This window comes from Macadamia integrifolia, chromosome 12, assembly GCF_013358625.1.
Source record: "Macadamia integrifolia cultivar HAES 741 chromosome 12, SCU_Mint_v3, whole genome shotgun sequence".
In the NCBI taxonomy this organism is placed as follows: domain Eukaryota; kingdom Viridiplantae; phylum Streptophyta; class Magnoliopsida; order Proteales; family Proteaceae; genus Macadamia; species Macadamia integrifolia.
In genome coordinates this window covers 26,919,510-26,942,316 of record NC_056568.1, presented here as the reverse complement: position 1 = coordinate 26,942,316, position 22,807 = coordinate 26,919,510, and the positions used below count along the sequence as shown (strand labels likewise).

The window sequence follows — 22,807 nt, the reverse complement described above, 5'->3', positions numbered from 1 at the left end:
CCGAATCAAGATCATAAGAAATTCCGGCCAATTCTAATCCAGATCAAAATTGGCTAGAGCTGATAGGAATCGGCTTAAAAACATCCTATCCCTAGAATCTGTATAGAGATACATTATCTGGAATTGACCTAAAATCAAAGCCAACAAAGATGTGAAGTCATAAGTCTCCTAGCGAATAAGGGATTGCTAGGGTGAAAATGACAATAGTTATCCTTAATTGAGTGAAGGCTACTGGTTTGGGTGGTTCTGTAAATCAAACACGATTTCGCATATTTTTGTTAATTGAAACGTAAGTCAGATAATTTTGTAAAAGAAAACCAAAATTGGATAATCATGAAAATTTCCATTTTAATCACTCTTTGGACCTTTGTTAGCAAAAACATGTTTTCGTTTTTTTTTTTTTTTTTTTTCTATTTAAAACACATTTTACGGTATGTTTCCCAAATATACAGGAAAAAACAGCAAACTTTAAGCGTTTTCATTATAAACACGTGTAAAATACGTTCCCATTTTTATGACATTTTTTAATAGTTGATTTTTAAACATAATGTCTACTTAATTGGCCATAATCTCTCCAGAACTCCGATCGACCTGATTCTTTCACCAACTTTAAGCTAACGTAATGGACTATATTTCTCATGTATTACCTTAAACTCAAATTCAATGCACGAACTTCAAAATTGAGTTATAAACTGACATATTTGCTAAAAAATATTTCTAAAGTGATGACTCTTAATTTTAACTGAACATATATCTCTTCGAGAATGTATTGATCATATTGACAACAATGAACAACACCATAACCTAGTCATATTACTCAAAAAGACTTTGGGCATGTGTAGTGTATGAATTTAGAATTGATGCTGGATGATTTTCAATGATATGTCTTAAAATTTATAATGAGACATAGGATGTATGGACATCAATGTTAGATATTATAGTTGTTTTAAACATTAGATGCACATATTCATGTAATAATTCTTTAATTAATATGAGTGTAATGTCATTTTTTTAGTCATGTTTGTTTGAATTCTACACGTTTAAAATCCATACTGTTCGTTTTTCGATTTTTATTGAAATCTTCATGTTTAAAATTCGTATTGTCTGTTTTTTTATTTTTATCATTCTCTATTTTTTGACCGTTTATTTAATCATATCATTCAAAAAGTATCGTCCGTTTTTGTTCTTTTGCCGTTTCCCGTTTTATTAACAATAGTGATCGACCCGTTGATGCCCAAGCGAGTACCGACAAAAGTTCAAGGGAAGAAAAAAACAGTCTTTGCCGTTGGATTAGAATCATAAATCTGACGAACAGAAGTTCGTCGGTATTCGTTCTTCGCCATTTTATTTTATTTTCTCTCTCCTGCTTTCTTCCCGCAGAAGACCTGCCATTTCTAAAGCTTCTCCAAGGAAAGAAGCTCTTGTGAATGGGATCATGAGAACTAGGGTTTTGTATCGGTAATGTGCCTGGTTCCAGGGCTTTTTCTGGAATTCGATTTCTGTTTACCATCAAGGATAGTTAGAAGACTATCGGAGAAGACGAAAGAGAAAATATGTACAGCGGTTCCAGCGATGGTGAAGGCCACGAAGCAGTGCCAAGGAAGATCCCACTGGCGTCCTCAATGTTGTGGGTTCGAAACCTTCGTAGATTCATTGGATCCGGTGCTGGTCTCGGCTCCGAAGCTCTGATGGGTCTGTTTTCCAACATTCTAAATTATATAGTTAGTTGATACACTCATTTCTGCTTCTTTTCATTTGGTGTTAAAATATTGATTAAAATTAGTGAAATAATTCACTGGAATTCTAGCCTTTGTAAACTTGAGCGACTGACATATGAATTTGGTCCGCCTTTTGCTGTTACTTTTGAGTTAAAGTGCTTGATCTGCCTGCATGTTTAATTGGGAAATTTTCCTGGGTAATGTTTGAACTTATATTGGAAACTGAGTAGCAGCTTGTGTAAACTCTGTAGACTGCGATACTAGTGAAAGGATGGTTATTTATGGCAGAAGAGTAGATGTCAAGCAAAATTTGGTTGAAAACTTGAAATTAAAAAATTAATGTTCCAAAAAAACATAGCCCTATCTGCAGCTGTAGTTATTAAGGTTATGGCGTATTGATAATGGCCAAGTTGAGGTCTTATTGATTAATAGAACTTGAGGAATTCCGGGGCTGATCTATTCCAGATTTTTTTCTATTTTGCTTTAGCCAAGAGTTTAAACCTTGTTGCTGAAATAAAAGCAGCGATTAATGCCAAGTTGTAGTTATGGAGATCAACCTTAGAATCAAAAGGTCTTAAGATAAGTAGATCTAATACGGAATATATGGTGTGTACCTTTAGCAATACTAGGACAATTAATGAGGTGGTGAATATAGAAAAGAGGGATATTTCTCAAAGTGATTATATTAGATACCTGAGCTCAATCGTAAATAAAGAGGATGACATAGAAGATGATGTTGTCCAAAGGATTAAAATAGGATGGATGAAGTTGAAAGGTGCGACTAGAGTGTTGTGTGATCAGTGTATTCATTTAAACCTTAAAGTAAAGTTTTACAGGACTGTCATACGACCGCCTATGATATATGGTGTGGAATTTTGGGCAGTTAAGAAGTGTCATATTGATAAATTAAGTGTGGTAGAGATGAGGATGTTGAGATAGATGTGTGGCAAGACTAGGAAGGATAAAGTAAGGAATGACCATATTAGAGCTGGGGTGGGTGCAGCTCCGATATATGATAAGCTATGAGAGGGTCGTTTGAGGTGACATGATCATGTTCAACGGAGGCATTTGGATGCTCCAATACAGAGGAGTGATTTGATTCAGATTGAAGGGACTAAAGGAGCCTGGGGCAGGCCTAAAATAACCATAGGAGAAGTGGTGAGGAAGGACATGCTTAGCTTAGGCTTCATATCTTGTATGACCTTGGAATTTGGATAGAGCTGATTAGAGAGGAAGGATCCATGTGGCCGACTCCATTTAGCTGGGATAAGGCTATGTTGTTGTTGATGTTGTTTGCTTCGAATGGGGAAGAAGGAACTGTTGAAATATATCTTTGCCTATGGGGGTATATATATACAAATTGAGCCTAGTTTGGATTATGATGAAGGCTACCTGGTGCTTCTGAAGAAAACAAGCATGATTCCAATCAATGGGGGTTATACATACATATTAAGCCTAGATGAATTATGTTGAAGGTTTCATAGTAGGCGTCTTTGAAGAAAGTTGATATTTGTTTCCAACCTTGGTATATGTAATTGTGAGAATAGTAGCTATGCCACAGCATAAGTATTACCTAGATCCTATTGGGGTTAAGCGAACTAGATGTTTAGTTTCTTCTCTAGGATCCTTGCTTTTTGGGTTGTTTTTCTATCAGCTCATATCACCATCCTGCATTACTAACCTTACTAATATTTTATCTTGTTATAAAAGCGCATTATGGTACTACTGTTTTAGGATCTTTTCATGGTTGGCACTATTTGGTTACTACATTTTTATAGATATTTCTGGATGCATATATGGATGGCATCATGGCAGATTTTAGTATTCTTTAGTGTTTCTTTTCGAGGGCAAAGATCCATGTAGCGTCCCCATTTAGTTGGGATAAGGTAGAGTTGTTGTTGTTGTTTAAACCTTGTCTCATCCTCAACATAAGAAGGAAAAATTGAAGATGTTGTTGAGCACTGATGTTCATACCAATGTACTCTATAATTGTAGTGGTTATTTGATGACTAGTCATTGATTGTCATTTAACCATGCCAAGTCAATGACTAGGCTTGGCCTAGACATCAGATGCTAAGGGCCTGCATGATAACCATTATGTTTCTCTATTTCTCAGTTTTTTTTTGTTCATGGGAATAAAAAAAGAATAGAAATCCGTTTGTTAACGTCGGTTCATTTTTTTGTTCCTGTGTATGAACTGGGACCAAAAGGTTGCTAAGAAATAGGAAAAAAATAAGCATATTTTAGGAACTTCTCTATCCAATAAATAAAAAGGAAAAATGGAACAAAAAAAAATAGAAATCCGTTTGTTAACGCCGGTTCATTTTTTTGTTATTGGGAAAGAATCGGGGCCAAAAGGTTGCTGGGAAATAGGAAAAAAATAAGCATCTTTCAGGAACGTCTCTATCCCAGAAATAACATGGAGAAATAGGGCTGGTGCTTTCTCACAAACGTCTTCGCGAGTCATACATCGTCCGCGAGAACTCCAAGCATAGGGGTTTTCTCCACTGCGGTAACCTCTCTCTCTCTCTGTCTCTCTCTCTCTCTCTCTCTCCATTTCTCCCCTCTATTTCTCTCTCTGATCTCTCTACACTGCTGGCTGCTCGCGCAAGGAGGCTGGTCGCTGCCCAGGCTGCAAGTCTAAACATGCAGCCCACAACCGTTTGGCCCTGTTTGGTTGCTGTTGAGAGCAGCTTCTAAAGGCCATAAGTGATTGCAGTCTTGCTGTACCAGGCCAAACCGACCGAACCCTTCTTTTTCTTGCTCTCCTCTTCTTGTTGCCGATCATTATGAGGTTGCTGGTGGTGGCGATTCCATCCCTAGTGACCTGTATCAAAGATTTAGAAGAAAAAAAAATAAAACACTGTTGCAGCAAGGTGGGCTGAGTTTAGGGAGGATGATGATGGGTTTTTGGTTAATTTGGTATGTACATTGGATTGCATTATTAGGTTTTGAAATCGGTTCATGAAACGAGTATATGTATGCGAGGATTCAAGTATCGGTATCGGTCGCCATATCGGTCAGCCAAAATTAATATACATATCGGAGGGTATCGTATCGTATCGGAGATATGCTAAGATACACACATAAATTGATAGAAACACTTTTTTATACACTTTTGCATAAAAAAAATTAGTTAAAAAAGCTATATATAACATGTATTATACATAAGCACTAAGTTGAGAGTATCGCACTAAGAATCCAAGGTTTGTAGTTGTCCCATAAATGTAAAATCCTTGTTCCCAACCTTTATTTCTACTTTAGTTATAGAAAAAAAAGTGGCTAGCAGCAACTTTGTAACAAAAACCCCTCAAAAAATCGTGTTCTTCTGAAAAATGATCCATCTTGGCCATTATATAACCGTATTGTACTGTATCGATATGTATCGTATGGTCGATACATACCGAAACGTACATTCACCTCGATTTTTTATTTTCCATAGAATATCGGTGTGTATTGGTGCTACGATACATATCGATACAAAAGGATTTTAAAATTTCCATATATCGTATCTGTAGTATCGGATCGGTAAGGCCTGATACCGGTACGGTACATACCGATACTTTAAACCATGTATCTATGTTTAGTTTTATTCTGAAATCAGAATTTTGGGTATTTGTCATTCTGAAATCAGGTTGATGAAAGGAATTTTCGACTCTGTTCACCCGAAAGTGGTTGCTGCCGTTTGGAAGTAGGAATTATTGTGCATAACAAATGCATTTCTGTTTCTTTTCTGTCCCAGAAATAGAAGTTACTACGTGTTAACAAACATTTTTTTGTTTTTTGCCCCGAAACATGGCCTAGAAACAGAAATAGAATGGTTATCATGCAGGCCCTAATAATCTTTAGGGAAGAAGAACGCTGCCTGGCAGCATCCCCTCGCCCTCTCACATGGAGCAGTGAAGTGACCACCCCAGCCCCTCCCCTTGGATGCTCATGCGTGCGCTCCCATTGGCCCCCGTGTTAGAAATGGGGCCACACAGCCTGGCAGCAAACCCCTTCCATAATCCTTATTACGTAATGATTAAGCCATAGTTAACAAGCCTAGGCGACAAGGCGGCTTAGCCTGGACTGGTGCCTTGGTCACCTAAACGACTTCTAGGCGACAAGACGTCGCCTTGATTTTTTACCATCCTCCATCGCCTTCTTGCCTTGATAACTATGGATTAAGCATATTCCTAAATGCTATTTAGTACACATACAACAGGCATATGAAACTGCAGAAAAAAAAAATAGATAGTTTATTTGGGAAAAAGGTTCTCTGGAGCAACTGCCGAGGGTACACTAGCACCCTTTCCCTATCTCTCTCCTCACGTGAAATGACCTCTCTGGCCCCCATGTACGAAGCCATTTTGTCACTCCTCATGGGTGCTCCCCTATGCCACCGCTTGTTCAGAGAGCCTTCTCCCATTATATTTTCCCCCCTTAAATGTTTGTTCCTCGACACTAAATGCATCTGGGATGATTATGCACCATAGAACATACTACTGATATTTTGATGGTCGTTATGCATAACTTCACTTATGGTCGTTTGAGGTGGTATGGACATGTTCAAAGGAGATCTAGGGACGTCTTAGTAAGGAAGACTGACCTAATTCAGATTGAAGAAGCTAAAAGAGATAAGTGCAGGCCTAAAATGACCATAGGTGAAGTGGTGAGGAATGACATGCATAGTCTTGGTCTTGCCCCAAGTATGACTTTGGATAGAGCCTATTGGAGGGCTACGATCCATGTAACCGACACCATTTAGCTGAAATTGCCCGATCTTGGTGGGTTGTGCCTCTTTCCTCTTACTCTTATCTCCCTTTTTTTTTTTTTTTGGTGGATCCATGTAGCCGACTCCATTAAGTTGGGATAAGGCTGAGTGTGTTGTTGTTGTTTGTATGTCAAAAACTGATCTCTCTTTTAGACACTTCTTATGTAATTCTTGATTCTTTTTTTTTTCTTTCTAAATATTAGGAAGTATTTTCCTTTATCTAACACATTACCACTTTGACTGGCAGAGCTTGAAACAAAGAGAATATTGCTTGATATTTTTAAAGAGAAGCAGCAGAAGAATGCTGAAGCTGGCACAATTCCAAGCTTCTACAGAAAGGCATGCGCCACAATTGTTTACTTGGGCGGTTGGCTCTATTATCTTTATTGAACTAGTCACGTGTGTGCATGATATAATAAATGCCATAGTTACGGTTAATGGATGAAATACGGAAACCAGTAGTTCTGGATTTTCCTGTCCTTTCTGATGTGCTTATTCATTGGCAGAAATTGCTACTGGGTAAGACTTTTTCAGTGGCCTTCAGTTTTACGCTGGCTTGCTCATTCCAAGTGGGCCATGGAGCCATATGGCAAGAGTGAATGCCTGAGCTTTTATAGCTCCTAGAGGAAGGCCAATATGTCATGCTTGTAACAATTGAAGAGCAAGAAAGACTTACACTTCCAATGGTGTAAATGAGTTAGTATATTTTAGGTGTAAATAGAGTTGATCTCTATTGGTGGTCACTCGGTTTTGAAATAAGAGTTGCTTATTGCTCTGTTGGAGTTGTGATTTTCATGCTGAACATTGCATTTCTGGAATTCTTGTTTTCAGCTTTTTGCTTGACTACATAGATGAGATTCTAATCACTTGAACATATGAAAATCAATTTTTTTTTGGGTATTTCTATGTTGCAGAAACCTGAAGAAGGATCTATTAGTAACAGGGTTCAAAGGCTGGCAAAGTACCGTTTTCTAAAGGTATTTTTATGTCATTGATATTTCTGCCCGTACTGCTTGATGCTGTTAATGTTTTTTGCTTGGGATCTTCAAACTTAGTTCTTCTGAGCTGTGTCGGGCTGTCCCATTATGCGTAACATCATATTACAACTTAACCTCGTTTTTTCTTTCTTTCCCATTGTATGTGTTCTAGTTCATTCACTGACCTGCCCAGATGTTTGCTCTGTGCTTGACCATTTCAATGTGGTTATCCGTCAGTTTATTTCTTTAGCATGATTGATTGTTTTAGTAAGATAATTATATTCAAGTTTCCCACCACACTTTTGCAGAAGCAGTCGGATCTTTTGCTCAATGCTGATGATCTAGATGCCATGTGGGTTTGCTTAAGAGAAAATTGTGTCATTGATGATGCCACTGGTGCTGAGAAGGTTCATATCCCTTTCACATTTGTCTACTTCTGTTTTGGTGCTATGCTGCGTTTAAACTTGCCTTGTCAGAGTACCTTTTTTTTGGTTTTCTTGGTGATAACTCAGATTGCAGTTTCTTTTCACTGGTCTTGGAAATCAAATCTTTAAAGTTATATTACTGTATTTGGTTTTGGTTCCAACCCACCCCCCCCCCCTTTTCCCCAAACGGGTGCCTGTGACTCATTAAAATGTTTTCTCAAGGCTCCCACTTCAACTTGTTTGGTCCAAACATTCTGACTGATGCAATTCTTGACTGCCTTGTTGCAGATGAACTATGAAGATTTCTGCCATATTGCATCTGTATGTACAGAGCAGATAGGCCCAAAATGTCGACGTTTTTTCAGCCCTTCAAATTTCATGAAGTTTGAGAAAGATGAGTCTGGAAGAATTGCCATCCTCCCATTCTACCTTTATGTGATGCGCACGGTGGGTCTTGCTGTTGTTCTTTAAATAACTCCATTTTCATGTTGCATATTTTATTCTATTAGAATCGAACCAACTAGATAATTTTGTTCCTGACCATCTTCTGCATCTATCACCTTGGTGCTACTTTAATTCAAATCCATTGACCAATTTTTGTTATGAGAGGCTTTTGACTGAACATATTATTAGATCTCCCCTAGAATCTCCCCTAGAGACAACATTTTCGTTTTTGGAGAAATCCTGTGAACTTCCCATATATTTCTCAAGCTAATTATTGGTTTCTGCATGATGGAGGACTAGGATTGTTTTTGACCAGGATCACTTTGTACCAGAGCATGGAGGATGATTATAGGCTTGGTCGTTGTCTTCCTCAAATTACTGAAATACCTGAAATATAGGGTTATGCTTTAAAGGCTAATGAAATTATTCTTCTGCATCGGGAAAAATCCAAAGATATATTATGTCGAGAAAAACTACATTAGTTCATGTATCTACTGCTCCATCAGACTTGTCCTAATCTTCCAATTAAATGTAAAGCCTTCTGAAGGGTCAGTGTGTTTTGACTCCTTGCACTCCTGTCTTTTAACTCTTTCCTCTGTGGTATATGCATGAAGAGGAATGGGCATATTGTGCACTCACAGATTGTACTGCATATTTTGTTTAAGAGAAATTATTTCCCCTGTATGTTTCTGTAAGAGTGTCATTCTACTTATTTTTCATTGCTTTTGTCAGGTTTCACTTACTCAGGCAAGAATTGATATGAGTGAGCTTGATGAAGATTCTGACGGTTTCCTCCAACCTCATGTATGGGCTCCTTGCAGTTTAGTTATGCTTTTGATCTTTGAAAATGATCTATGTTATCTTTATTGAAGCTTGGTCCCTTTTGTAGGTTTACTCTCTTTATTTACAAAGGGTTCTTGTTCATATGCTGATGTATTCACTGTAATTTATACTTTGTAACCACCCTCGTTTATTTCACTTCTACTCAGGAAATGGAAGCCTACATAAGAGGCCTTATCCCTAATCTGGCACAGTTACGTGATATGCCTGCAGGCTTTGTTCAAATGTACTGCCGCATCGCTGCCCATAAATTCTTTTTTTTCTGTGATCCTCACAGACGAGGTTTGTCATCGTGTCTAAATCTGATTGTAATTGGATGAGTTTGTAAAATTTCTTGTGCTAATTAGCAATAACCGAATTTAAAATTTACTCCAGATTCTAACTGTTAAATATTAATATTCTTTTTGTCAGAACACTTTGGTTCTTCTGCTCAACATATCTGAAACTGTTAAATATTAATATTCTTTTTGTTAGAACACTTTGATTCTTCTGCTCAACATTTCTGAAATTCAAGTTTTATATTTGAATTTTGAGGCCAGAAGCATGCTTACAAAGAAATTGTAAGATTCAATTTATTATTTAAGGATACGACATTAGGTGGCAGACTACTTCTTCAAGTGTTTAAAAATTTTCCTGGTTGTTTCATGGACCATATAACCTACATTAGGGAGATCCTTTCTTGTGTAAAAGGATGCTACTTGTCTGCTTTCTGGTTGTTTAAATATTTAAGAGTAGAGTTTTTTTTCCCCCTTTTGACAGGTAAAGCATGCATAAAGAAGGTGCTGCTCAGTAACTGCCTCCAGGAACTTATGGAATTGCATCAGGTAGTTTGTAGTTAGCTACTTGCATCTATATTCTTGACGTTTTCATGTTGCACCCTCTTGTGGCTTATTTTCTATATGAAGTTCATAAATATGTCTAAATCAGAAAGTGCCTCAGAGATCTGTGCTTTCTTTTGATTACTTTTTGTAGAAAGTCAAATTAAGCTCAACTCACCTGAACGGATGAACAAAGCCTTCTGCCAATTCAATGGGGGTATGCTATAGAAATCCTAAGTTCCTAACTGACTTGTGTTAAGTAGGGGAAAAAACCAACCTGTAGATGGTTTCTTGGGGTTTTTCTGCAGTGGTCATCTACATGGGAACCATACTTCAAATTTTCAGTTGAAATACTGAAATTTCGATGATATATATTGGTTTTGAAAAGGTCGAAATGAAATCCTGTGTCAAACACAGAGAAGTCCTGGGTTTGACGAAATGCTGCAAATTTAGTCGAAATTTCGACTCATTTCGAGTTTTTTCCCCTCTCTCCTGAGAAGCTCCAGAACTGTTTGAAAATTAGCTTTCATTTTGCTGCTAAATAAATGCTTTGTTGTCAATTGTGAAGTATTCAACTTCAACATTTAGGCGGATTTGAAACATCATTTGGCCAAAATTTTCACCTATAGGGTTGTTGCGATGGACATTGAGAGATTTTTCAGGCAGAGGATGACATGGCTGTCATTTGCTATAGGGTCCCCTGAAGTTTCAGGCATAATTAAACTGTTCGGTTTTTTGGCCAAAATATGCAAAATTTTGACTATAATTTTGACATTTCACGAAATATTTCAGTTTTGATTAGGGTCGAAATTGAAATTTGAAAATTTGAACCTTGTTGGGCACAACTTGGCGTCTTCTGCTCTTCATCAAACGATTTGAGGTGTTCTGCTGGTTGTAAAACCTATTTAGAAATCATGGACCCTCAAGTGTAAGTGTCAGGCACCAAGGGCATGTGGTGTAAGCTTCTAACTGATGCAAACAGGATTAGCATTTATATAGTTTTAATCTTTTTAATGTTCTGGCCAAATATCATTAATGACCTTTCAAGAGAAGGTAACTATTAGGCAGCCTGATTGTTATATTTCGTTAAGCTATATACATTTCTTAAAGTTTTTGCTTGATAAATTGGCATTATTGTGGATTTGAAAGCAAAAAAAGAAAAAGAGGGAAAAGAAGATTTAGATTAAACCAGTGAATGAACTGCGTTTATATATTTGATATGATTTGTTCTTGTTGGAGCTGATCCAATATATGTACCTTCTGTATCTTTTAGGAAAGTGAGGAAGAAGTCACTGATACTGAACAAGCTGAGAATTGGTTTTCTTTGACATCTGCACAACGGATATGTGGTACGTTTGGATTTTCTATTATTCAATGGAATAACTATTTGTGTATGTATGTGTGCGTGCGCCGTGTGTGTGTGTGTGTGTGGGGGGGGGTGAATGAAATATATATTATGACTTATGAGAAGGAAAAAAAGGGGGGTATACCACGGGGAATGAGCCCCAAAAACAATGGCCACCCAAGAGGCGAACAAAACTACTAGAACAACAGCTCAAAAAACATCAAGGCAAGCATAAGCCAGGGCAGCGGGCAGAAAAGAACACAGAAGAACCAGAGGCACCAGTCCAAACGTCGGACCAAGCAAGAGGCCAAAAAAAAAAACAAAAGATAGGTAGAACAAGACTGCGAAGGGAAGCCTATCAGACCACAACTAAGCACCAGAATCCGGGGAGGGGGGGAAAGACTTATGTTTATTTGATTTTACTGTTGCATTACTTTTTGCCTATGTTTGTGTGTGTGTGTGTGTGTGTGTGTGTAAGCACCAGAATACCTAGGGGTGAAAAGACTTGTGTTTATTTGATTTTACTGTTGCACTACTTTTTGCCTGTGTATGTGTGTGTGTGTGTGTGTGTGTGTGTGTGAGAGAGAGAGAGAGAGAGAGATCACAAATTTACGTGATGCCCTAATTCGAACGATGGTAATATGCTACATAGGACTTAAATTGATATGATTGAGTGCAAACTACGTCACAGCTATGGAGAGAGCTTCTCTACATGACCCATAGGGATTTAAAAAATCAGATCGGATCTACCATATATTCGATCTGGTGACCCCAACTGAATCAGTAGGGTTAGGGATCTACAAGTCGATTCTATGGTTTAGCCTCATTGCATTTCAGATGGGGCCAAATTTTGTGGACAGGTAGGCTCCAAGGTCCCCTGCTCACATGTAAAGTTTCAGCCCACACAGAGTTTGGCAAGTGGGAGAATGAAGCGTTGAAAAGTTCAGGACTATGCAGATGGTGCATGGACTATTGATGAATGGTAAACGATTGATTCGAGTCTAAATTTTAACATGTGACCATTACGTACCTTATACCCTTTGTTGCTCTTCTTGCTTGCTATACCAGCTTTTATACATAAATAATACTATTATGTGGGTCCCTCATTTAAGGTGACTTCAACATGGTCATCTCTTGGCTTCAAGCCTTATCTGGCAGCCCATGGAGATACTTTCTACCTCATTAGGAAGGTCATATTTGTTTTGTTCTCAAGGGAGGTTCTTCTTGTGAAGATGTGTTCAGCTAACTCTCTTGCTAACAAATTGCCCCCCTTTGTTTTTTTTTTTTTTTTTTTTTTTATTTGGGGGGGTGGGGGGGGGGTGTTATTTTTGGGACCCTACCCTATTGAAAAGTCCCTCTGGGGCACTTGTCCACAAATGGGTTGGCTTAAGTTCACATTTGATGGTGTTACATTCATATAGTATTTTTGGGTTGCATTAGATTCGATCTCAAAATTTCTATCTTCCTGCAGATATGTTTCTGGCTCTAGATAAAGATATGAATGGGACTTTGAGCAAGCAGGAGCTTCAAGAATATGCGGATGGGACTCTGACAGAAATTTTCGTTGAGCGGGGTATGAAAGGAGAAAGTTTATTCAACTTTCAGAATATAATTGTCTGCTGTTGTCCGGGGTTTTTCTGAGTTACTTCTTGGCTAACTGGATTCTAGCTCTTCTTCTTCTTCTTCTCTCTTTTTTTTTTTTTTTTTTTTGTTGATAACATTCCTAACAGCATTTACCTCCAATAATTTTCACTTATGTTGTTGTATTTCTTATGATTCAACTCGTGAATTCGCTTACTGTTCTGCAGTGGGTGGGTTGGTGTGGGGGAAAATACATGTTTTACAATGCTATCTCCTTTGTTTCCATGGTTGTACTATCAAGGTATTGATTGCATTCCCTAACATCTTTACAGCATTTGATGAACATGTCCGACGTGGGAAAAGCAGAGGGGTTAATTCCAGGGAAATGGATTTTGAGAGCTTTCTTGATTTTGTTCTGGCTCTGGAAAACAAAGATACACCAGAAGGATTGACATATTTGTTTCGGTGTCTTGATCTTCATGGAAGGGGGTTTCTTACTACAGCTGATATCCATACACTTTTTAGGTAAGGTTGTTTGATGAATGAAAGGATAACATGAGCATAAATATTGTGGAACCATCCTGGGGGTTGTTAATGCTTTCATAATTTGCTCTCTATTGGCTTTCATTTTTTACATGTTGAGTAGGTTTTGATTTCATTCATTTCACTTAAAAGCTAAAATGGAAGGAAAGAAAGGAGCATTCAAAAGCAGCAATGCTACCTGATACACTCTTCCTAAATTAATCCCTAGTATTTTCCTGCTTGTAGTTCTGGAGCATGATCTACAGGTCTCAAAATTACTGGACATATAAATGCAAAATTAGGACATTGAGGGTTTATTAAAAACATTTAAAATCGCTGGTTGTTTGTTGAGAATTTACATTTTTCCCCTGTACCTCTGCTTTTTCTTTGGAAAATTCTGTTTTTAGTTAGCTGAAATAAGACACTTTCTCTTGCTTTGTAATAGAGATGTACACCAAAAATGGATCGAGGGTGGAAACTACGAGCTGTGTATCGAGGATGTAAGGGATGAGATCTGGGATATGGTGAAACCATCAGACCCACTAAGGATTACACTGGCAGATCTTCTTGCTTGCAAACAGGGTGGGACTGTTGCCAGCATGCTTATAGATGTCCGTGGCTTCTGGGCTCATGACAACAGGGAGAATCTTCTTCAAGAAGAGGAAGAGCCTGAAGAAGAAGGATGAGCTTCTTGGTTCTTCTGAGTTACTGGCTTACTGCTGCTGCTATCAATGTATGAGCTTGTAATTTTTACAAGCTAAACATTCAATTTATTGTAATTTCAAACAGAATTGCCTGCATTATGTAGAACATCTAGAAGTGTAAATGCAGCTAAAGAATGGTTGTATTTCTGGATGATACAAAAAGAAGAGCATCATAATATTACATTTTCACATGTGTATGATATACAGTCAATGAAGGATATGACCTTTTGCAAAATATTGACCTAATTGAAGAGTGTTTACTGTTCTGTTATTACATTATGCAGTTCATATGGATTTGATACTTGTAGTTGTCATTGTGGGTTGGTATACAATGAGTGCTATTGTGTTTGTGGTAACCTTAGCATGAGCTCCAATGGTTGTGGTTATACAGGAAATTAAAGAGAAGGGGAGTGAAAATTTTAAACCTAAAAATGAAATTTCTCTATGTTACCACCAACTCTAAATCATTTCATGTTTGATTAAAAATTTTCACTTTACATTGCATACAAATCCCTTGGGTTTGAAAATTAAAATAAAAATTACATCTAAAAAGTATCGTTATCATATATGGTAAGAAATTTAAGTAGTTTATACAATCATGTTGACTATGATTACAAAAATTTACTCTTTTAGGTTTAAAAAAACTTCACTTCCCTTTCCTTTGATTTCCCTTGCAACCAACTTATCCGTAGTATTTTGTTTGTTAATGACTGGAATAGCCACTCTATCCCATTATTGGAGAGAGATAGAGAGAGATGGGATTTCGACCGTTGCATCCAAATCCCTTGGGTTTGAAAAGTAAAATAAAAATTACATCTAAAAAGTATCGTTACTATATATGGTAAGAAATTTAAGTAGTTTATACAATCATGTTGACTATAATTACAAAAATTTACTCTTTTAGGTTTAAAAAACTTCACTTCCCTTTCCTTTGATTTCCCTTGCAACCAACTTATCTGTAATATTTTGTTTGTTAATGACTGGAATAGCCACTCTATCCCATTATTGGAGAGAGATAGAGAGAGAGAGAGAGTTGGGATTTCAACCGTTGCAAAATCATATGTTTCACTGAAATACCTGAAATGCCATTGACATTTGGCCAAATTTTGAGGAGAATCTATTTAAGCATGTTTACATATATTTGAATCATTAGTTTGGGGGGAAAAGCACCCAAGAAAGTAGGTTGGCTATGGATCCTAAGTACAGAAAAACATTTGTCCTTCAGTCAAAATAAATATAAAGCAAGATTTTGGAAGGAAAATCCTTTAATTTAAAACTAAAAACTTTTTCAAAATTGAAAAGTCTTTAGAGTCTGATCGCGAGGTCTGAATAATAGGTATAAATCATAGTTGAAAATTTTCTTGATCTATTCCATATATTTTAGTGTTTCAAATACTCAAATTATCTAGGATTCATAATATCAATTAAAAACAATAAAAATATACCCAAATGTTGCTCGGATTCATCAAAATCTTGAAGTGGATGCTTCAAAGTCTACCAAATTTATCGAAATTAATCAAAATTTGAATTTTACACAAGTAGGTATTGTTTCGCCGAAATGTGAAAGTCTTGTAAACTTGCATGTCCTCTCATTCCATTTCGTTGAAATTTTGACAAACTTTCCATACATACAAATAATTGAATAGATAGGGAATTGCTACTATATGGCCACGGGGCCCACATAAGAGCCAACAAAGGGAGGCACACATGAATCCAGCCAAGGGGCAGTGTGGTCTTTTTGTCAAACCATATGTCTGGGCCCTTGGCCGTAGGATGTGCGATCAGGTATGGATCTTTTTCCTTAATAAAAAAAAAAAAAAAAAAGGGCAACCCAGTGTACGAGGTTCTTACTACTGCAAGGTCTGGGAGGGGCAAGTGTGTACGCAGCCTTTTTAAGATCTTTTTCCTTTATATTCCTAAATATACAAATAAATAAATCATCAAATTCTTAGGTATACATAGGGGTGTCAATTCCTAAACCGAACCGGTAAAGTCGGCCGGATCAAACTGATAACAACATGGACCGAATCGAACCGCACCGAAAATCGGATGAACCTGAAACCAAACCGAAATCGGCTCAAAACCCGGATCGAAATTGAAACCAAACCGGTAAGAAACCGAAACACTCCAAAATTCATTAAAAAATCAAAATTTGCATAGTTTTGTATACATTTGTATGGAAAGTCGAATCCAAACTGGACCAAAAACCAAAACCAACCTGGTTACAAAACGATTTAAGAAACCGAAGACAAACCCAAACCAAACCGCACTGAAACCGAAACCAAACCGAAACTGGAATTTCCTTATTGGCTCAGTTTCGGTTTCAGCTTTCCCACACCGAAACCGACTCAACCCGGACCAAAACCGAGCCGGACCGACCGATTGACACCCCTAGGTATACAAACACTCAAGTAAGTCTAAAACCCCAATAAGTAATAACTAAATAAGCTCCTAGAACCGATTCTTATAGATCTATTGGAAAACCCATCCAATTTGATAAATCGGTCCCAAAATCAGTTCCTAGAACCTGGGGTTTTAGTGGATCGGTTCCATTTATAAGTAAGCCGTGCGTCATAGTCGCGACTCGTTATCACTTTTGAAATCCCATTTTCCTTTTGAACTGTTTTAGCACTCAGTTCTAGCTTACCTGAGACAGATCGTTTCGGAAATTTGAAAGTGTCTAGAGAGAGAGAGAGAGAAAGAGAGAGTTTTGGAAACGGGCCTCGACAATGGACGTTCCAAAGGATCAAATCACTGCGCTTCTTGATCACGGTCTCTACGACTCTGCTCAGATGCTTGTAATCTCTCTTTTTCTTGAAATATGGAACATATATTTCATTGATTTGTGTATTTGATCATTTCAAGGAAGTATCAATTTAGTTCTTCAATCTTTGTTCTTTCCCCTTTCTTTTTCCATCAGTTTAGTACTTTTGATATTTTTTGAAGATTCATGGTATTTGTGTATCGGACAGGGTTGCTTTCTTGTATCTTCATCTTCTGCTACAAATGCTGAAACCAGTCCGTATGTCAAAGCTGAAAACTTGGTAATTAATAAAATTTTGAACTATTCTTTTCTTCGGTTCTTATTAAAGGTTTTATGCTCAAAAGAGCTTAATTTGCGTGAATTTGCGAAGTGATTTTTCTTTCTTTCATGGAAGATTAATGTAGAAAATGAATCGCCTTATACTGTTGCAGGTGCTTCTTGGTGATTCTTTGTATGGGGAAAAGGAATATCGGCGGGCGTTGGTAAGGGTTTGTAATTCAATTTAGCTATTGAATGATTTCTAAACTTTTAGAAACGAGCATCTCTAGGAATGGTAGGCCTTCTTGGAAATGTGTTTTAACATATTGAAGTTCCTACTGGCAACAGTTGAGAAATAGAAGAAAATAAAAGGTCTGCTGCAGAAGTCAATTCGATGGCTGAAGGCTAAATTTATTTCCTTTTTCTTCCCCACCCCCTATCTCCCCTGGTATAACTTGAGATCTGGACTTACAGTCTTAGAAGGGGAAGTGGGTTAATTGGGCCTTGGCACTAATTTGTCTGAAATAAATTTTACCCTTTTTTTTTTTGGGGGGGGGGGGGGTGTTAGACTGCCTGGGAGATGGTTAGTCATGCTTCTAGTTGATACGTTGGAGCTGCTCCTATTTGTTGTTTTACTATTTCTTGTCGTGCGTAATATTCCAACCATCTGATGAGTTCATATATGTTTTTTAATTGTTTATAATAGTATGTCAAACTTTAAAGGATGACTATCTCTTTCTCATACTTGCCTAAAAAAAAAAAAGAAGAAAAAATTACATATCTCAGGAGTTGGACTGTAGAAGCTAAAAGTAGGTTATTCTCTAAGGCAAAGCATCTGAAAACTCACTAAATCTGGTCCATGTGGAGTTGAGTTCTCGAATTGTCAAGGTCAACTAGTGGTTAAGCAGGTTAATATGGTTTATACCTGAAACTTTGAATATTATTGCATGGTTGATAAGTTGTTGCGACTTTTTTGGCTAGAGATGGACAAAACTTATTGCTTGGATATGTGATGCCTTGTACAGTATCTTGGTGATGGTGCATTTCAATGCACAGCCTTGTGGCCTTCCCCTCCCCCCCTCCCTCCCTCCCTCCATCCCTCCCTCCTTTTTTTCAGTAGTGTTCAAATATTGGAGTCCTACAAAACAAGGAAGATCTTGCCTATGCTAGTTTAATGTTATCTGTCTACTTTAGAATTCAAATTCTGCATTCTCACCTAGAATTGAAACCTTTATGTATTTTTCCCTTGCTTATTTTTGCACCATATTCGCCTGTACCAAAGTGTTTTTGGATAACAAATTTGTTTTCTTTAAGATTTTAAGTCTTCCCAGGAGAGAGATCCATGTAGCCTCTCTTTTTCTGTTTACAGTATTCATACAAACAAGCTTTGCAGCATTGCAAGATTATTCCAAAACAAAATTCTTCTTCTAGAAGTTCATTGTCCACATCGAATCGGTCATCTTCTCCAAATTCGATGAACATTTCAGCAATTAATGAAAATGAGGTGGTTTTCATTTTTCAGTTGCTTTATTTTTTTTGTTTCATTTCTTGCAGAACCTTTCAGATTTTTTGAGATCTTTATAATCTGACAAGCTTCTAACTAATATTCGCCCCGTCATATCTTTCATGACAGGTGAAATTTAAAATTACTCTTTGCCATTGTGCACTAAGTGAGAACCGTGCTGCGCTTGCTGAGGTTCTGCTCAATTTTCTTGTTTAGTTCATACATTTTGCTGTCATATTTATTGGTTTGATCCATGTGGCTCCCTGCAGCCACGGACTGGGGGGGGGGGGGGGGGGGCTGCTGTGGACATAATTAATTTACTCTCTGAAAAGAAAATCAATCAATGATCTCCATTTCTCATTGTGCTCCATAGTTTTCAAAATTTTTTCTGCTTTATTAACAAAGGTTTATTTTAATTTTTTTCCATTTTGCATTTTTTACAAGTAAGCTGAGGTGCTATGCTGTCGAAATTATTTGGCTACTAGAGCCAAAGGCCTGCTGGTCTCCCAAGTGACACCCTCTGAACCTACTTGATCAAACTTCTGCATGGAGCTATGAGGTCCCATGTTGGTGCATTTCACGTTTGATACCAAGTAGGCATGTGCACACACACGTAGGAAAAACTTGTAACTCAATTACCGAGTTTCTTTATTTGCAGTAAAGAATGCGGAAAATTCCATGGGTATTTCGGTAAATATGTTCCTTTGTTGGGTTTCGCTATATTTGTAGAGAGATGGTTTTCTCTTGAATCTGAGAGGGGGGGGGTGAGGATGAGCAACTGTAACTCTCTTCTCCATTGATAGTGAAGTAGATCTCATCTCATTGTGGGAATAGGCAATCTTGTTGAACCATGTAAATCCTTGCGTTGTGTGATTGTTTGTTTGCAATTTATTTTCTTTTTTGCATTTTTCTAGGTATTTGTTTCTACACCAACTTGGATTCCCTCCAAGGTTTGCAGGGAATCACTCATGCTTCATAGAATGGGAGAAAATCTTAACAAGCTCCAACATATTTTCATTGATTTCATCCCAAAATACAGTCTTTTAAAACCCACAATAAAAAAGAAAAAAAATAGAAATGACTTCTGATTAACTACTTTTCCAGCAATAATTGCTCCTAATAATTACATCAACAAAAATTTCCAAACAACTACTCCACTTAGCATTACAACATTAGTACAACAAAATAAAAAACTTTCAAACAACTACTCCACTTAGCATTACAACATTAGTACAATAAAATAAAACAAACTACACATAAGTAAACAGAAATATGCATCCACACAAGTTAATAAGGGAGTGAGGGACATCTAGCCACAATAAAGTGTGTAGTTGTGTATGTGTACATCTGCGTTTCCTTTGATATGTCCTAAATCTTTGAGTGATGTCCTCATCAATAACCTTGTAGATTCTTTGTCTTCGTAACTTTTGGTTGTTGACATAGTTCGAAATCGTGGTTGAACCACCGAGATTTCTCGAAATATTTCACTTTCAATGAAGGTTGAAACGAAACTTGTGGGACTTATTAGGAATGCAATTTTTTGACCGAAAATTTGGCACTTCAGCCAAAATTTTGGTTTCAACTTAGTTTTGGTACAAAACAGTGCATATACAAGTGGTTTCACCTGTTAGACGGGGAAAACTCCAAAAAAACCTCAAATTTGGTATTTTTGATCAAATCGCCTACATTTTTAAGTGTAACAAAGTATCGGGGATTACTACAAGGCATCTACAAGACTACAATGACGATTTGCCATATATGAGTAAGATTTGTATAAGATTCAAACTTAGAGGTATACCCTTTTTTCCCAAAGGTTTTGAGCATTCTCAGAACTCTGTGGTATCGACATAGAGTTGGAGGAACAGCTCTTGATTACTTATAAAACTTGTACACTTGTACTTGTAAAACTTTGACATTGTGTAATATTAAATGTTTTTCTTCATTCCTAATGCGTAGTTTAGTTGTTTTCATTGAATTTTGTATGTTTTAATACTATATTATATAGAATAGGCTATAGTTAAAAACGTAAACAACAGGGTTCAATGTATACTACCAACCTAGGGTACTAAACCAAACTAATTTGGGTGTATTTTTTTTACAATCTAAAGGTTCCAAATATGTTTAGAAATACTAAGTCAGGCTTCCCCTGAAGTTTTGGGCCAAAATATGACCATTTGACCACTGAAATAGCCAAACGAAATATGCAGAGTTTCGGTCAAAACCAAAATCTCGAACATTGGTTGTTGATCCTCAAGGACTTTAGGGTTCTCTTAAAAATTCTTGGTTGGGATTGATCAGATGGTTCTCTTTCCAAATTCATGTACACTTTGTATAGCTTCCTGTTCATCATTTCTCTACATGCCATTCTAGGGGTTGCTAATTTGTTTAAAAAGGTCAGATTTTTTGTGGAACTGTTTATACAGCAAGGACCATACAAAAACATGAAGAAAACCTCATCATCGGTCGAGACAAGTGACCAATTCGAAATGTGACCTATCTAGGTTGATCTCCATCTATCCTACGGTTGAAATACCAAATCATCTTGTCCATCCGGAAAAATACTAGTGGGCATGTGGGAATGCCCCCTTTTTTGTATTAATTTTACTCACAAAATTTTCTTAGCTCTATTGACTTACCAATTCTTATTCCTATCGTTTTTCTTTGTCTTGTGCAATGTGCATCTCTTACTCGCTTATGTCAATGAACGATCATAAGAAGTACAAAAACAATTACATTGGTAGAGTCCTCAATGGTAGAATGAAAAAGTATTCCTCTACTTTGGAGCAGGAAAAAATATACATTTTATGTATCAAAAAAGGAAAAAAATTATATTCTTTTGCTTTTGTTACAGGATGCTTAAAATATGATAAACCTTGTTCTGATCTATGTAGATTCACTGGTTTCAAATGTATACTCTTGTTGTTTTCTTATGCAGATGGAGGGAATTCCAAGCAAAGCAAGGACTTTGCGGATGAATCTGACCATGGGCAAGCTTTATCGGAATTCTAGACATAATCGTGCTGCAATTGCTTGTTACAAAGAATGTTTGAGGTCTGCCAAGTTGCATAATCTGATGATCCATTTTGTTAATCTCAAGAGCAATAAATTTTGTATCTTAGTCTTCCTTGATTCTATGATTTCTGTGTAATTTTTCTATTTATTTATTTTTTTCCTGAGGATGAACATCTAAATGTTCTCTGAATGTGTTCTTCATACTGAATCTCAAAACACTCACTGAAGAATGCGTAATGTCATCTTTGCTCTTATCTGTTTTGGTCTGTGCTTTGCTGCACTTTAGGAGTGGTCAAACTCTTTTATATGCATTAATTCTGGTTTTCTGAAACTGTTAATAGATTATAAGTAGAAAATTTCTATGCCAACCTGTTTCTGTAAACCTATCCATTATGGTATTTTCTATGAATGCTTTGTGCCCTTTAACATCATGAAATAGTGGCCACATTGAGTATTTGAGTGAAGTAAAATCAGAAAAGGTCCACATCGTTAAGGACTAATATCACCATGCACCCCAAGGGGGTTTCTCAGATGGCAAAGATCAACACTTCTAAATTAAGAGGTCATGAGTTCAACTCTCCTTGGGGCCTAACTATAAAAAAAATATCACCATACAATGATCCTATTACTTGGTGTACACGAAACTGTGAAGAACAGAGTTCAGTTTTCTTTACAGCATATCATTAGTTACATCTTGATTCAAACAAGATACCGGATCTGATTATGGTTTCTCACTACACCATGCAGAGACCCGATATACTTGCTGTCCTTGCAGGATGAGTAGTGGAATTCAATTTTATGTAGAGCATAACATTATCTAGGTCCTGATTGGTTATGTTTAACTTTATCAACAAGATCACTAGGCCTGTGGAGGGTATTGATGGCTTTTCAGAATTCACTACACCAGGTAAAGACCTTTTATACTTGGTTTATAAATAGGCTTAAAGGAATTGAATCAAGTTCTTCTTGGCATATCATTATCTCAATTTTGATTCAGACTGATTCTTTCTCTTCTATTTAACTGTATTGAGAGAGATAAACAGGTCAGTGACCTTTTTGGGATCTATCCTATCCTACCTAGTTCATTTGTGATGCATTTTCATCACTTCTCTCAGAACCTGTCTAGACCCCCTCCCTCA

General features: G+C 37.0%; 2 protein-coding genes and 1 non-coding gene across 5 annotated transcripts in view; all 3 read left to right on the top strand.

Annotated features, from left to right (window-relative positions):
- The first annotated feature begins 1,358 nt into the window (after window positions 1-1,358).
- On the top strand, window positions 1,359-14,404 carry LOC122058225 (probable serine/threonine-protein phosphatase 2A regulatory subunit B'' subunit TON2). Of its 2 annotated transcripts, none has more exons than XM_042620805.1 (12): window positions 1,359-1,692; window positions 6,722-6,813; window positions 7,389-7,451; window positions 7,760-7,858; window positions 8,165-8,323; window positions 9,053-9,124; window positions 9,310-9,442; window positions 9,920-9,984; window positions 11,252-11,327; window positions 12,795-12,896; window positions 13,237-13,429; window positions 13,872-14,404. In XM_042620805.1, the coding sequence occupies exons 1-12, from the start codon at window positions 1,554-1,556 to the stop codon at window positions 14,110-14,112; spliced, it is 1,434 nt and encodes a 477-aa protein (XP_042476739.1). In that variant the 5' UTR covers window positions 1,359-1,553; the 3' UTR covers window positions 14,113-14,404. The 2 variants fall into 2 exon arrangements, with proteins under 2 accessions (XP_042476739.1, XP_042476740.1); XM_042620806.1 differs by having other exon boundaries at window positions 1,553-1,692; window positions 6,722-6,841.
- Window positions 13,598-13,716, top strand: LOC122058496. The gene has a single exon (XR_006133794.1). It is a non-coding gene; the product is annotated as a small nucleolar RNA snoR104 (small nucleolar RNA).
- Window positions 14,405-16,733: 2,329 nt separating the features above from the next.
- LOC122058419 (anaphase-promoting complex subunit 7) overlaps window positions 16,734-22,807 on the top strand; it is a 15,158-nt gene continuing 9,084 nt past the window's right edge. The window contains exons 1-6 of one of the 2 annotated variants that reach the window (XM_042621101.1): window positions 16,735-16,928; window positions 17,103-17,174; window positions 17,326-17,376; window positions 18,522-18,656; window positions 18,786-18,848; window positions 21,592-21,707. In XM_042621101.1, coding sequence (XP_042477035.1) covers window positions 16,860-16,928; window positions 17,103-17,174; window positions 17,326-17,376; window positions 18,522-18,656; window positions 18,786-18,848; window positions 21,592-21,707 — 506 coding nt within the window. In that variant the 5' untranslated portion in view covers window positions 16,735-16,859. Of the gene's footprint in view, window positions 16,929-17,102; window positions 17,175-17,325; window positions 17,377-18,521; window positions 18,657-18,785; window positions 18,849-21,591; window positions 21,708-22,807 lie in introns of both variants that reach the window. The other variant, XM_042621102.1, reaches the window with a different exon arrangement.